A 14,369-nucleotide genomic window follows, 5' to 3' on the forward strand; every position below is an offset into this window, starting at 1 on the left:
TGAATTAACAGCTATACATTAACTCCAGCGTATAACACTGTTTATTGTTAAACTGTGTTTGAACGATCAGCAGAGCGTTATTTTACTGCAAAGGACGATTGTTTTATTTTCACCTAAAAGGCCTCTGAAGCGTTTAATGTATCTAAACAGGACCTCACAGAAAACTAGTAGATAAAACAGTTACAAAGTCCGAATAGTTATAATCGGTTTGAAGTAAGATTCTGGCCTAAAAGCTGTTTTCTAATCCATTCGAGGCAAAGAGGTACATGCAGAGTGTTACAAGGCAAATTAGACCCCAAAGAAAACTTATTTTACCAGGCATAGCCTACCACTATTTTACCATTATGAATATTACAAATAAAAACTCAAAAGACAAGTATAGATTCACTGGACAGCAAATTAAATGGCTATATTTGTGTCACAGTCATCACAACCCCTGGTTCCTGTCACCACCACTGTAAAGAAACCTGAGTCAGTAGGTTTCTGTACAGTAAAGTGCATCACATGACTTTATATATATCTCAACAACTGAATTATGCAGAAAATTTATTTTAAAGATCAGTTTAATTTATAAGCAATAAACATGAGTCTACAATTCTAGCCACAACATTGTTTGGCCTTGTGGCCCAAAATTACAAATTTACAAGTACAAATTTGCCTACGTCTTTGTGGACAGACTCATTTATAGACAGTGGAAAAACTGTAAAACTCATTTCTAGCTATTCCTTTAAGGTGCTCTCTTACTACAGGCTGCATGTCATTACCAGCCCCTGTCAGTGTATGACTCCCTTGTGTAAACATTAGAGGAGGGACCAGTATTATGGGTAAATTCTGATTTTTTTTATTTTTATTCTCTTTAAAGTCAGGCAAGGTCTGCACATAATGGCAGAAACACAACACAGTCAACCACCTCTACTGAGCACTCTGCTCTGATCAGGCGTTCACAGGCTGGAGGTGGCTAACTAGGTCAGGATAGCCAGCTCTGCCCAGTCACACACACGCATACTCACACAAGTTCAGGCACTCTCACTTTGCAGCAGCTAAACACTTCATTAGCTCTACTCATCTTACTCTAACAAGTGCATAAATTCATACACAAGCACGTTCTCATTTCCCACCTGAGAATACGCGTTTGCATGTTTTTGTGCAGGTCTAACAGGTCTAACATCAGCTGGTCAGTGGGACACACATTAGTTCTGAATGATATCCAGCTTCTGAGCCTGGTTCCCCCGGCTTGATCTAATGAGATTAATACTACTGCATGGGATTAGCCTCAACAAACAAGCCCTAGTCTCTGGTAATCGAGCCAGAGCACATCAAACTCTCACTGTGTGCTGTCATTCATGCTTCAAATACCAACTTATTGTAACTGCCATTTAAGTCATGGAAATTGCTTTTTGTCTAGAATTATGAACTGACCGTTTCCAAAATTCTGACAAGTCATGACAAGCTACCGGTGCTACACCCATAAAACCTCTCAGGCTACCTGGTGGCCTTTGTAGCCCTTGTGCTAACACGCCAAAATTTCAGCAGCACATTTGAAAACATCATTTATTATTCAAACATAAACTACCATTACAAGGTATTAAAAAACATGAGTGTTTACATTCATTAAACCAGAAAAAGCTTTCAGCCACTGGGCATTAAAATGGTCAGTTTTCTTGTCTAAGGAGGAGGGTTGGGCAAACCCTAAATGCTGGAGATAGTTGGTGCCACATAATATGCTGAGGAGAACTTGTTACCTTGAGGTCTTTTACCAAATTTGAGATAAATAATACAAACGATGGCATGTATAAAAGTGCATTAAGTTCATTTTTCTTGATCATTACTATTATTATCTACCTGCGATGGACTGGCGAACCGTCCAGGATGTATCCTGCCTTTCACCCAATGACTACTGGGATAGGCTCCAGCAGCCCCCCCCCCCTTGACCCAGAACGATAAGCAGTTTAGAAAATGTATGTGTGTGTGTGTGAGTGTATTATCTATTAATATTAATACGTTATTAAAAGCAGGGTGAGAATTCCAAGGTTTAGCTTTGAAGTACTACTCTACTCCCATGGCTACTGAGGGGAACAACATGCCAGGAATCGGTGTTGGTCTCCAAATGCTGCAACGCTGAAACACCTTTGTAGGTAGAGTGATCTCTGATGTTGCTCTACGATACTGAGATATCCATCAACAACAAAGAGAGATAACATCCACCATCTCACAAGTGATAACAGTAGACGAAGCGATATGAGCCACACACAACCAGAAAGAGAGGGAGAGAGGGGGCTGAGGGGCTGCTAGAATATCAAAGCGTACAGTACAGTCCCTCCGCTCCACTGAAAACGAGAGAAGAGTGAGAAAAAGAAGGGAGGAAGACTTTCATAGGCATGGTTCCAGTAAGCTCCCTATTCATAACAGACTGAGAAATGACTGCATTATACCAGTGGGCAAAATGAATAGAGCATGATGAAGAGAGAGGGAGAGGGAGAGAGAGAGAGAGAGAGAGAGAGAGAGAGAGAGAGAGAGTTCATTTAGCATGGGTGAAACAGGGACAGAGAAAGAGGGAGAGAAAGAGAGAAAGAGAGAGAGAGATTCACAGTGGAACGAATTGAGGCGCTTGCTTTCAGAGGAAACTGCTACTGAAAAATAGGTCACACATCTCCAGTGGCTGCTTCCCTCAGAACCAGCAATGGAGAAACACAAGAGAGAGAGAGAGAGAGGAAAGGAGAGAGAGAGAAAAGGAGAGAGAGAGAGAGAGAGAGAGAGAGAGACAGAGAGAGAGAGAGAAGAGTGAGCTAACTTAGGAAGGGTTTGTGCTAATTTCATTCTGACCTGGAAGGAGAAACCTACACACTCACTCTCTCTCTTTGTGTCTCTCAAACTTCTAAATCTCTGCATAAATCCATCATTGAGAGGTAAAGTCATTTAGAGTGGTTTGACATGGTTGATTATAGAGAAACTGACTCCGATTTCTTTACCTTGGTGGTGATAGCAACCAGAAGTCACAATGTCTACAACACAAATATAGCTACTTCATTAACTATCCAAATCGGGCACCTTCATGTGTCTTCAGAGACGTTATATATAACATTGATAGTGGCAGAATAGTAATAAATCTGAAAATATATGCTTTTGATACTAACTTCCCTGCATGTACCTCTTCACCATGAATGCATTGAAAAAATATGTTTTGGGACAAACGATTCTCGTAAAAACAACGAGTGTGCATTTACAAATCTGATAACTACAGAAATCAGATTTTGTCAAATCAACACGTTTACATGCATGGGGAGTATGGGGAAACTCCAGGTCTACATGAGTCAGACAGTAATCAGATTACTGCTCTGCAGACAGCCAATAAACTCACAGAAGAAGACGTGACGTAAATATAATGTAAAACTCAAACAGGATGCAGCTTTTTTAAAAAAAACATTGCGTCACTTTAAATATTAACATACATTGTCTAGAAGATGAATAATATTTAAGTCCTTCGTTATGTCAAGCATTTATTTGCTTTTAGCATCGCTCTAAAAGTGGTTTGCTGCCATTTCGCAGCTGCTGTGTTAAACACTGCTCGTTTATTTCCGGTAGCGCCGTCTGCTTCGCACATGCACAGACTGAGAAACAGGAAAGAAATCAGAGTAAGAGTTTACATGTGCTGAGAAAGCCGATTACTGAGCTAAAATCCAGCTCATTTCTTAATCAGATTTCGGGACCTTACTCCGATCTAAGAAATTGGAGTGTGCTGTTTACATGACCATTTATATAATCAGATAACTGCAGAAATCCAGTTATGATTGGATTTTTGAGTGCATGTAAACGCGCTTAATGTCTCGGACATCAGGTAATGTATTACATAGTAATAACTTTCTGTGATGTAGCTATTAGAAGCATTAATTACTTCAGACATCTGGTTCCTATCACCACCACTGTGTACAATTCTGACTCAGTACGTTTTTCTAGAAACTCGTTTCTCTCTGTAAACCACTCTGAATTACTTGTTCACATTTTAAAAACGAACGTATGCAGAAAGTTTGAAGTAATGTGTGTGACGCAAATGATATCTGGCTGTACGAGAGCGCCGGTCGCGGGGCCGACAATACTTGACCTGAACTAGAACTAGCACAGAATCAAAATGGAGCAGTTCAACAATCAGCTGGCAGAGCAGGTGCAATATTATAAACATTTATACCACCCAACCTCAAACTATTCATTCTGATCACTCTGGTTTGGACACTTCCTCCAGTCCACACATTCAAGTTGTGTGCACATATGTTGGCAGACACCTCTGCAAACATCTGCGCACGACACCTGCAGACACACATAAGTAAAAGAGGTATTTAAACCTGCTGATGCCAACACCTGATTCCCACCTGCCACATCACACACATTCACACTCAACTGTCCACAGGAAACACGTCTCACTACCTTTCTTCTATTAATACAGCCACTGAGATTGCCACAGGTGTGTCTTATACAAAAAATCACAACGTGCCTAAGACGGAACCATTTCTGTATAATTTAAATGTTCAGAAGTAACTAAACTCATTTGGAATAACTTAACGTGAGACAATTCATTGGGGAAACTTTTCGACTTGGATCTCTTTACAGTGGTGGTGATAGGAACCAGAAGTCCTGATGTCTACAACTATAGCCACTTTATTTACTATCCAAAACCGTAGTGGTGCCATGCATGCACCACTATTTCATGAACGGATGAAAATAAGTTTAAGGCCAAAACCTTAACTGAAAACTATTGTAAAACAATGTTTTATTTGGGGACTATTTTTCTTTATAATGTCTAGTATGTGTCTTTAAAATGACAGTTTAAGCCAAAACTCTATCTTAAATCTATAACAAGACAACGTTTCAGGTATCATATAATGTATTTGCTTCCGTTGCATGTAATAACTTTCTGTGAAGGAGCTTCTGGAGGTGGACGTCTGGTTCCTATCACCACTGCTGTGAACATTTCTGACACAAGACGTTTATCTAGAACGGAGAATTTCACACCAAACTACTTCTAATGACTTTGTTTCTGTCTTAAGCATTTACTATGCAGACATTGTGTAAAATTGGTGGAATTCATTTTTTTATTCGAAGATTTCAGTGAAGTTGTGGTCTGCACTCTAGAGTGGTCAGTCCATTCTTAAAGCACCAGCCAAAGCAATTTTTTTTTAATGGCAAAGGTTCCTTTTTTCAGTGAGGTCATCCAGACATCCTTTCTGACACGTAGTGTTAAGTTATCTTAACACAGTGGAGGCATGGACTAAAACACATTTTTCACGTCTAAAGCAAAAGAGGAGCTTGATTTTCTCCTCTCTCTCAAAGATGAAAGCTTTAAGTGCTGTTTATCTGATGGGGACAGTTTTGGTGTCTACCAGGTCTTACAAGGTTACCAGGAGTCCCATTTCACTGTATCTTTTAGTCATTTTTTGAACTCCAGTTTTGGAAACTCCTATTTCTCTTTTGACTTTTCCCTTCCGTATGCAAGTGGATTATCTTATATATGATCTCCTCAGAAATATCTCCTGAAAAGTAATTTAGCCTGGACATTTGAACTGGACATTTGTGACGGTACTGTAACCTTTGTAAACTTTATTATTATTAAATCCTTCACATAAAGCACTACATGTATCTACATTTCCTTATCTTATACACACAGTAATTGTTCATATCATGTCATCATAATTACACAAACCATGATAAAAGTTTAGGTAATTATTATATTATTATAGAAATTATTACAAGTGATGTTTCATTTTTATATCGGAACATTTCTAACCTAACCTTGTTATTCAGTAACTACGACAAAACTAAAATGTAACTCAAGTAGTTCTTTGAGGATTTCAGAAACAGTATTATATGAGCTTTAGGGATTCTCCTCCTGCTCCTTCTCTCTTTTTTTCTCTCTCTCTCTGGGTATAAATAGTGCAGTGTGTGGAGTGAGTAAGGTCTGCATTTCCCATTGCTAATGTTGCCTCAGACTGCTGGCAGCCCAAAGTGGCACGCTTCTGTCTGCTGATGCTTTTGTGCTTATTTTTGGGTCCGGCCCAATTCTCTCCCTCTTTCTGTGCTTCTCAAGAGTTAGAAAGCTTGGGCATTCTAAATGAGGAGGGAGAGAGAGAGAGAGAGAGAGAGAGAGAGAGAGAGAGAGGGGGTTCAGCCACAGGCATTAGTAACCCACAGCTGAACCACACCCTGCTTTCATGAATCACCACGTCTCATCAACACACACACACACACCTGATATGCACACAGAGCCGCAAACTACTCGCAGATCACTTTCACATGCGCAAATCTCAGTTTAAGGAATGGTCCAACGAAAAATCATATTTATACAACGTTCCTTAGACCCCAGTTGTATTTGATCAGCTGAGATATGTTTGGTGTGCAACTTTGGCTTGTTTAGTTAAGAACTGGAGCTCTGAGACTAATGCTGCTAACAAACATCTGAAGCCAATAGTCACCCAAATCTTTTCTGTAAATACATTCCTAAAACTCTCAACTCACCCAGACATTCAAGTCTTCAAGTCTTCATGGACCACACAGACATTCTGATGTGGTTGAGGAAACAGCCTCTGCAATTCTACTAATTCTCAGGAATCTGTAAGAGTGTTTTCAAATTCTAGTGGCATCAACTAAAGGCAAAGGTTCTGATTACAAAACAAGAAATCAAACACCAACATAACTGACTAATACTGAAGTATTTCAATTATTGAAACCAGTCCTACTTTTTATCTTAGCACACATGCAAAAGCTAGCATCTGGAATCGATCCGTCACCCCTCAGGTGTTAATCTAAATTCAGGTCAGCGGTCTGAGACAGAGGGGTCAGCAGTCCCTGACCTCACTGATTTATTTGAGGCTGGCTGAGGCACTATGGGCTGGCCAGGATAAATGTCCTTATTTCTGCAGATTAGTTCTTTTTTCGACCTCAAGAGGTGAAACCCAAGGCGTAGCTGTCACTTCAGACCAGAGATTCAGGAAATGTGCAAATAAAAATAGAAATTCCCCAAAAGACTGTCATCCTTCAGTACTGCAGCCCCTTTAAAGACAAACAGAACAAGCAGACAGTCTCGTACAAATGAACTGCACAATAAATTGCACAGTCATGCGATTTACTTCTCATGCAGAGAGTGAATATTTATTGAACTGAATGCACTCGGATGAGAAAGTAATCCATCATAAATTACAGCTGCACTAAAGTTTATTTCAGTAATTGATTGACCTATTGACCATCACTCTTATTAATACAGACTATCTAGTTATTATGTTTTCTGTGGTTTGCTCTCACTTTGCCCTGTCCCATCACCGCCATTGTTTAAAGTTTTGTCTGCATGCCTAAACAATTTCTTTGCATATGGTGCAACATGACAGAAGCCATATCACCCCTCACACTTTCTGTAGTGTATTGCAATCTGAAGTAATGATATGATATAATTTATGATATGAACAATATAGAGTGCAGCATTTTGTTTTAATAATACCTGTATTATACAACAATAACCACACAATAGCCATGTTTATATGCAAGCTAATAAGCTGTTAAAAGTGCAAATATTAGCTCAATCAGAATAGAATAAGTCCATATAAAAATCTCATCTGAATAGTCTAGTCTAAATGAGGCCATTCAGAATACAATTTCTACCTGATTGAACAAGAGTGGGTAATCCTTTAAATAGTCTATTAAATAGGAGAATAATAATGGTGTAAATGTGTATCTGATTACATTCCCTATCGGAAAGTTTCAGTACGTTCTGCATGTCCGTTGTGTCATAGCGAAAGTTTACACTGTTCAACATGGCGAGAGCAGAAACTCTCTGGTCTGCAGAGGTTATGCTCTGATCTTTAAAAGACAGCAGTGGGACGGACGTCCTGCTTATGCGTCTCAGAACACGACGTCTTCCTCTCGGCCTTCTTTAATAAGTACATGTCAAGGACGTTTTCCTGAGTTTGACATCAATTTAAAGCAATTAAAAACAGAAGCGCGCAGTGACAGCGTCACCTGAAAGCTTGTCTCACTCTCGTTGTCACGGTAACTGCCACACAAAGTGGTACTCCACACATGTGTGTAATTTTGGATCGGATGACTTGTAGCATGCATGTAAATGGAGATTTTCCATCAGGTCATTGAGTAGAGTGAGAGTATAAACACCTGAGTCTTAATCTAAAATTGGAATGTATTCAGTCGGATTGGCAAAAACCTTCGCATGTAAACACAACCAATGTGATTCCTGCACTTTTACAGGACTCTAATCGGTAATTCAATCCTAATTCACTATGTATTTTTTTTAACTTTCATTACTTTTTGAGTCTTCAAACATTCTAACCCAAATCAGGTTATGAAAGTAAAACATTTTGCACATCCTGCCACATTTAACATGTCCTACACTGTACACCGCTCTGTACACTGTTCCCTGCTCTGTACGCTGTACACCGCTCTGTACACTGTTCCCTGCTCTGTACGCTGTACACCGCTCTGTACACTGTTCCCTGCTCTGTACGCTGTACACTGCTCTGGTTAGTAATCACAATATCACATATATCCCACACATTTAGTGTGCACTCTGTGTATAATACAGTACATACTGTAGTCATGATCCTCTTCATATCTATTGGTGTGACCTGTTTAAATTTTGTACTGCATGTTATCCATTTAGTATGAACCATTTTCACCAAGACAAATTCTACGTACACACAATAAAGACATTAAGATCCTTTTTGATTTGTTGAAAAGCGGCTCTGATTAGCTTATGACTAAAGATTGAATCACAGCTGTGATGTTATTTGCTTCCCCCAGAAAACGGCTTGAATATTTGTTGCAGTATAAATAACATAAACAAGGTTGCACTACATGATTACAATGTAATATTTATTACATGCATAGTAAAATCAACACTCTAATACAAAAACTACTCCAGGCCCACCCCTGCACGCGTTGGACTGTAAGAGGCTGGGCTACAGGTTGTTTTTTCTGTACCCCCACCCCTCAAGACCTCCACTGTCAGACACTAGGACCGTGAGGAGCCCTGAACAACAGACCTTCCCTCCTCTGTTGCCGTGGGGATTGAAGGTGTGGGGTGTTGAGTCACCCAGTCTGAAAAGCTGAACTGTCAGTGCAGATGGGGAGAGAGACAGACAGGCAGAGAGAGAAACAGCAGACAGAGAGGGACAGGAAGAGGTATTAAACCAGGGTCACAGAATGCTGGGCTCAATAGGAAAACACCTCTGGGTTCCTCAGGGACACGGCACTGATGACACATCAGGAAGCAGGGAGGAGATAAGCATCTGTCAGAGCTGCATTTCAGAGCTTATGTGCTCCAGGCACTGGCGTACTTTTACTACTTTTCAAAATCCAGGTTTTGCCCCCCCTTACCAGACTAAATAAGTAGATGACACCACTGACACATGGATCAGTGCAGAGACACAGTTTTCAGCAATATATCTGAATTCTCTAGCCTGAAATACCACACGTATACGGTGTGATGTCATTTTATTATCCATGTAGTTCCTCCTGTGGGCTAGAAACATGAGTAGTCTGAGCATCAAAATGTACCTTTAGATTCTCATCTTAAGTTCATTTCAGGTTTCTCAAGAGGCATAACTGTCTAAGCACTGACCCTAACGTGACAAGGTGATGTCTGGCAATGCCTCAGCCATCTGTGGCTGGAGTCCAAGAAAGCACAATTGGTCTTACTTTCTCTGGGTGGGTAGGATGAACCACCCTCTCCTGCCATTACCCAGCATGGATGTCTGTTAGCTGATGCAACAGAAATGGCAAATAGACGCCGCAGCATAGGACTCGCATGAAGCATAACCTTCACCCATCTGGTCTGGTAGCATCACATGATAAGCAGCAAGTAGACTGACCAACAGAGATATCAAAAAAGAGAAGCACGTTATTTGAGACTAACTTCAATAAAGTGAGCTTTCTAACTCAGATTCTGCCAACAACACCAACTTCAGCGTCTGCCTCCCTTCTGAAACCTAAACTACACTCTTGGATTCAGACGGCGTTAAATTTGGACACCTACTCACACAGCATTAACATCTGCAGTGCTCACTCAAGCCCAGCTGGACACTGTTAGAGTTCATTCAGTGCTGGGGATTCTCCTTTGTGTAAGCCCATCACGTCCCCTGGGTTTACGATTTAACCTTTGACCCTAAAGGCAACACGTGTCTCATCACAATATGATTTGTGTGTCCTCAACAAGCTGAAGAGGGTCAAGAGGACTCAGGACTGGTCGTATGTGTGTAAATGTGCATGTCATTATGTTAATTAAACGTGTCATTACGTTAATTATCTGCCAGAATGCAGTGGCTAGCAGACAGAAGCTAAACCATGCTAACCGCACACCACTCTTTCATCTACACACATGACAGTAAAAGTCAAACACACAGAAAGAGGTAAAAGCACTTGGTTGGGTCTTGGTGGTCTTTCTGCTGTAGTTAATTGCAGTGTAGTGAGCCTGGGAGAAGGCATTCTTTCTCCCAGAAACATCATATTTGGGATGTGTCCATCCTGTTTTTTTGCATAGAATGCGCATTAAAACCAGAACGGAAAAGGAGACAAATAAAAAAATCAGTGATGGAAGCAGATTTTTGAATAAATGATAATACACACTTGCAGGGCTTTGGTGAAGTCAAGAGCAACTTCAGCCCTCATTAACTGAACTACTTCATGCCTCACCTTGTATCTCTGAACTGCTGGGCTACAGGCCTGTGCATCTAACCAATGTCTGTCAAAACTGCTCTACCTGGAGCTGATATCTCAAAGCAAATCAGATCAGATTCTTCCACTGTATACACCACGTGCAGTGAGTGAGACTCGCCTTGTTCCATACATCACAGTGTCAAATTCCTCTTTAGAAATTTTGCATAACCACAGTTGATGGAAACAATTAATTAAGCATTTAATTTGCATAATCCTTTACCAGCTTTTTTGGAAATTGCTAAACATTTGAATGGAAAGCCAGCAACTGATATTGAGTAAATAATGTAACTTGTACAATTTGTTTTATTTCATTGTGCTACTTGTGTCATAACTCCGATATCTGGTGTGAGGAGTCTTGGTTTGAGTCTTTTGAGACCTGGTTCCTCTCAGTGTTTCTCCTTCAAGCTCAAGTTTTTGTACCACTACTGCCCTCTCTCACTCATCTGGTGCCTGGGCCTGAAATTTTGGAAAGCTCTTATGGGACAATGTCTGTTGTGAAAAGTGTTTGTAAAACTGAAATGAACTAAAGTGAGCTGAGCGCCTCTTCGCTGAGCTGAAGGCTACAAGATGCTGGTAACAAAAGAAGACCTGTTAAAGCAACCTGAGTGCTGCATAACACATGCTCAGTGGGATAAGTAGCTTAATGGGAATGTCGTAATATGGGGGGACAGACTGTGTGCACATACATGTGTGTGTTCGTTTGCTTGCAATGACGTGGAAATCCCAGGAGGCACAGGATTCAGGATGATCATTTTTGAGAGTCACGCGATTTTACACCAGGTAACAACTTCAAAAATGGTCAGATGGGCTGTGGAAAAGATTCCACATCTCCCAAACCAGTCTGTATAAACTGACACTCATCCTCCGACCCAGAAACAAGCCAGTACAGCAAGATACATTTCAAGGGTAATGTCAGAGGATGTGGGGGCCCTAGATAACGTATAGTCATCTTTGGTCTGCTGGAATCTGAAGAGGCACTGGATTGAGGATGAGGTCCTTTACGAGGCCCTTACGCTTAGCATTCCACGCCAGGTAACAACCCCAGAAAACAGGCAGACTGGCTGTGGAAAGGATTCCATTTTTGATGCACCAGTTTGCAAAAAAATGACACTCATTCACCAGCCAAGCAAAAAGCCAGGCTGAGTAGCCTGTTTACTGCTCTTACAAGGGCAATGTCAGAGGATGTGGAGCATCCAGATAAGATATCCACAGCCATCTTTGGTCTGCAGGAATCTGAGACCACACATTCCACGCACATTAACATGCAGGGTTCAGTCACAACAGTAACCCACAGGTTTTTTATTAGCGATTATCACTTAAATCATTCATTTATTTAATGATTTAGGATGTAAAAATGTACAGCATTTAGTCTCTATCACGGCACAGGTCCCCCCATCCCCCCTTCTCATCAGAAACCGCCATCAACACGGCGCGCCACAGCCCTGTCAGCCAGGCTGCAGGAGCCACCAGTGTGGCAAAAAATAGCCACTTACTAACATACTGTCCGAAATGTTAACATTACTGAAGGACCAGGCTCAGCTCGGGGGGAAACGGCAGACCAGGGCCAGTATGAGTGGAAGGTGGGTGTGAACAGATGCAGCCTATTAGGACAATGCAGGCAGCTGCTTTTTCACAGGTTAACCTGTAATACGCCCTCAAATCAGCAACATGGCTATTTTAACCACCCCAGCAGCGTCTCTTAAAGCTCGTATAACGTTAACACGCTATCAAGGTTATCTGGGAGGCAGAACTGTCGCCTACCTCTGTGAAAAACGCGTCCATCTTCCCCCTCAGAGAGGCTTCACCTCACAAATTCACCCAATCTGCCGAAGCCTCGCGCCACGGATGGAGACACACCGGTCCGGTTTATGCGCCGGTGAAACGCATAACCCGGCAAAGGCAGACAGACAGCTGAGGATGAGAGGACGCCAAGTGAGCGGATTCCCGTAAATGACAGGACGGCTGACTTTCCTTCTGCCCCCTTCTTTCGCTCCAGCAGCCCTTGTGTGATGGTTTGGACCCAGCAGTGCGCACACCGCTCCCTCTCCTCCTCACCGCCGCGTGCTCGAGGGCGTGGTCTCGGCAGAATGAATGAGGGGGCTGGACATAATATGACAGTCACGCCCATAACCAACCCCCCCCCCCCCCTCTCTCTCTCTCTCTCTCTCTCTCTCTCTCTCTCTCTCTCAACTCTGCTCACGTGACCGTCAACACACTGAAACGCCGCTGGGAACATTGATTCAATTTACCGTTCCGACTCTTTAGAAATGAACTGTAGAGCTCGAACGTTCGATTCAGTATGGGAACCGATTCGAACTGTCCGGTTCAGTGATCGATTCCATGATTAACAGTCTTAATTCACAAGTTCAGTCAGCTTTCTTTGCCACATAAAATAACAAAATTGTTTTGTGTAGCCGGACTTGAAGCAGCGAGGCGGTTTTTGGGCATATTTATCGGAACGAACCGGTTGAAAATGAATATTCGTTCACGTGTCCGACGTCGCTCGACCACTGGAAATGGACACGTCAAGTTCATATTTTTTAAAGAACCAGGAATCATGTCTATATATGAAATAATAGATTGATTATCTAAACATGAATTAACATTGTCTGATGATGTCCTCGTCCTCAGTCAAGTGGAAGGCAAGACAGGAGTGAAAGAGTGAATGACGGATAAAGTCTCCCTTCATACAAAAGTGGCCTACGTGAGCTCTAAACGCCGTTAGAAGTTAAAGCAAATGTGGGCGAGTAGTTTGTTTACAGGTTCAATAAATGTTATATTCAGTGCTTTGCGGCCTATAATTTGCGGACACTGAATTTCAAATTGTTGTTTAGATATTAAGACATAAAATTCAGTCAGTATGAGTGCCAGTATTAAAAGGCCATGTCTGTGGTTGTTATAAATCTTGGCGGAGAGCTGCTCTGATCTGCAGTCGTGTTGCCATGGCAGCGCGGCTGACACACTTACACACTTCAGTACAGCTAAAGAGGGGATGCTGTGTTGGTGTGTGTATTTAGCGCTTTGTGGGGACCAAATATCCGCATAATGAAAATATGCACATGAAAATGCGCCTTTTGGGGGAGATTTGGATTTATTTGCTGTAAATGTGTCACTTGTGATATGAAAGCAATAATGCAGTTTGCCAAACTTTGCGGTCTAAACACTAGGAAAAACACCTTCTAATGATGTATCTTTAAGTGTGCAAGGAACTTCTGATAAATTACAAATGCTTTGAGGTGAATTTTGGGGAGTGGACTGTTTTGATTTGATATTTTTTCATTAGGTGAGTGCAGAATTGGAAGGCGGTGAACTACTGTCCGTGTTTCCCATTTTCTATTTTATTTCGTTTAGAAAATCGGAAAGCCAAAACGAACACGGTTACTGATAGGAAGTGGAATATCTTATAGCAGTCATATCATTTTAGCAACTGTCTTCAAATTATTACAGTCCACTTCAGAAATGGCTCAGATGTGAGGGGCGAGGGGGGCAAGCTAAAAGCTACAGTTAGCAATGTAGCTAACGTTAGCTGCTTGAGTGTCTGGATAATTTATTTCCTTCTTTTCTTTTTCTGAAAAAGCAAAAAAGTTGATTTTGTGCAGAAGGATCTCTGTTTCTTTATGAGTTGGTTCATCAAAAGAGATGTTACAGTAAATCTAGCTTGG

General features: G+C 41.4%; 1 protein-coding gene across 1 annotated transcript in view; it reads right to left on the reverse strand.

Moving 5' to 3' along the window:
* myo10l1 (myosin X, like 1) overlaps positions 1-12,761 on the reverse strand; it is a 105,270-nt gene extending 92,509 nt beyond the window's left edge. The window contains exon 1 of the mRNA XM_017703673.2: positions 12,469-12,761. Within this exon, the coding sequence (XP_017559162.2) occupies positions 12,469-12,489 (21 nt within the window). The 5' untranslated portion in view covers positions 12,490-12,761. The remainder of the gene's footprint in view (positions 1-12,468) is intronic.
* Between the last annotated feature and the right edge of the window lie 1,608 nt (positions 12,762-14,369).

The sequence above is a fragment of the Pygocentrus nattereri genome, chromosome 30 (assembly GCF_015220715.1).
Source record: "Pygocentrus nattereri isolate fPygNat1 chromosome 30, fPygNat1.pri, whole genome shotgun sequence".
NCBI classification, from domain to species: Eukaryota; Metazoa; Chordata; class Actinopteri; order Characiformes; family Serrasalmidae; genus Pygocentrus; species Pygocentrus nattereri.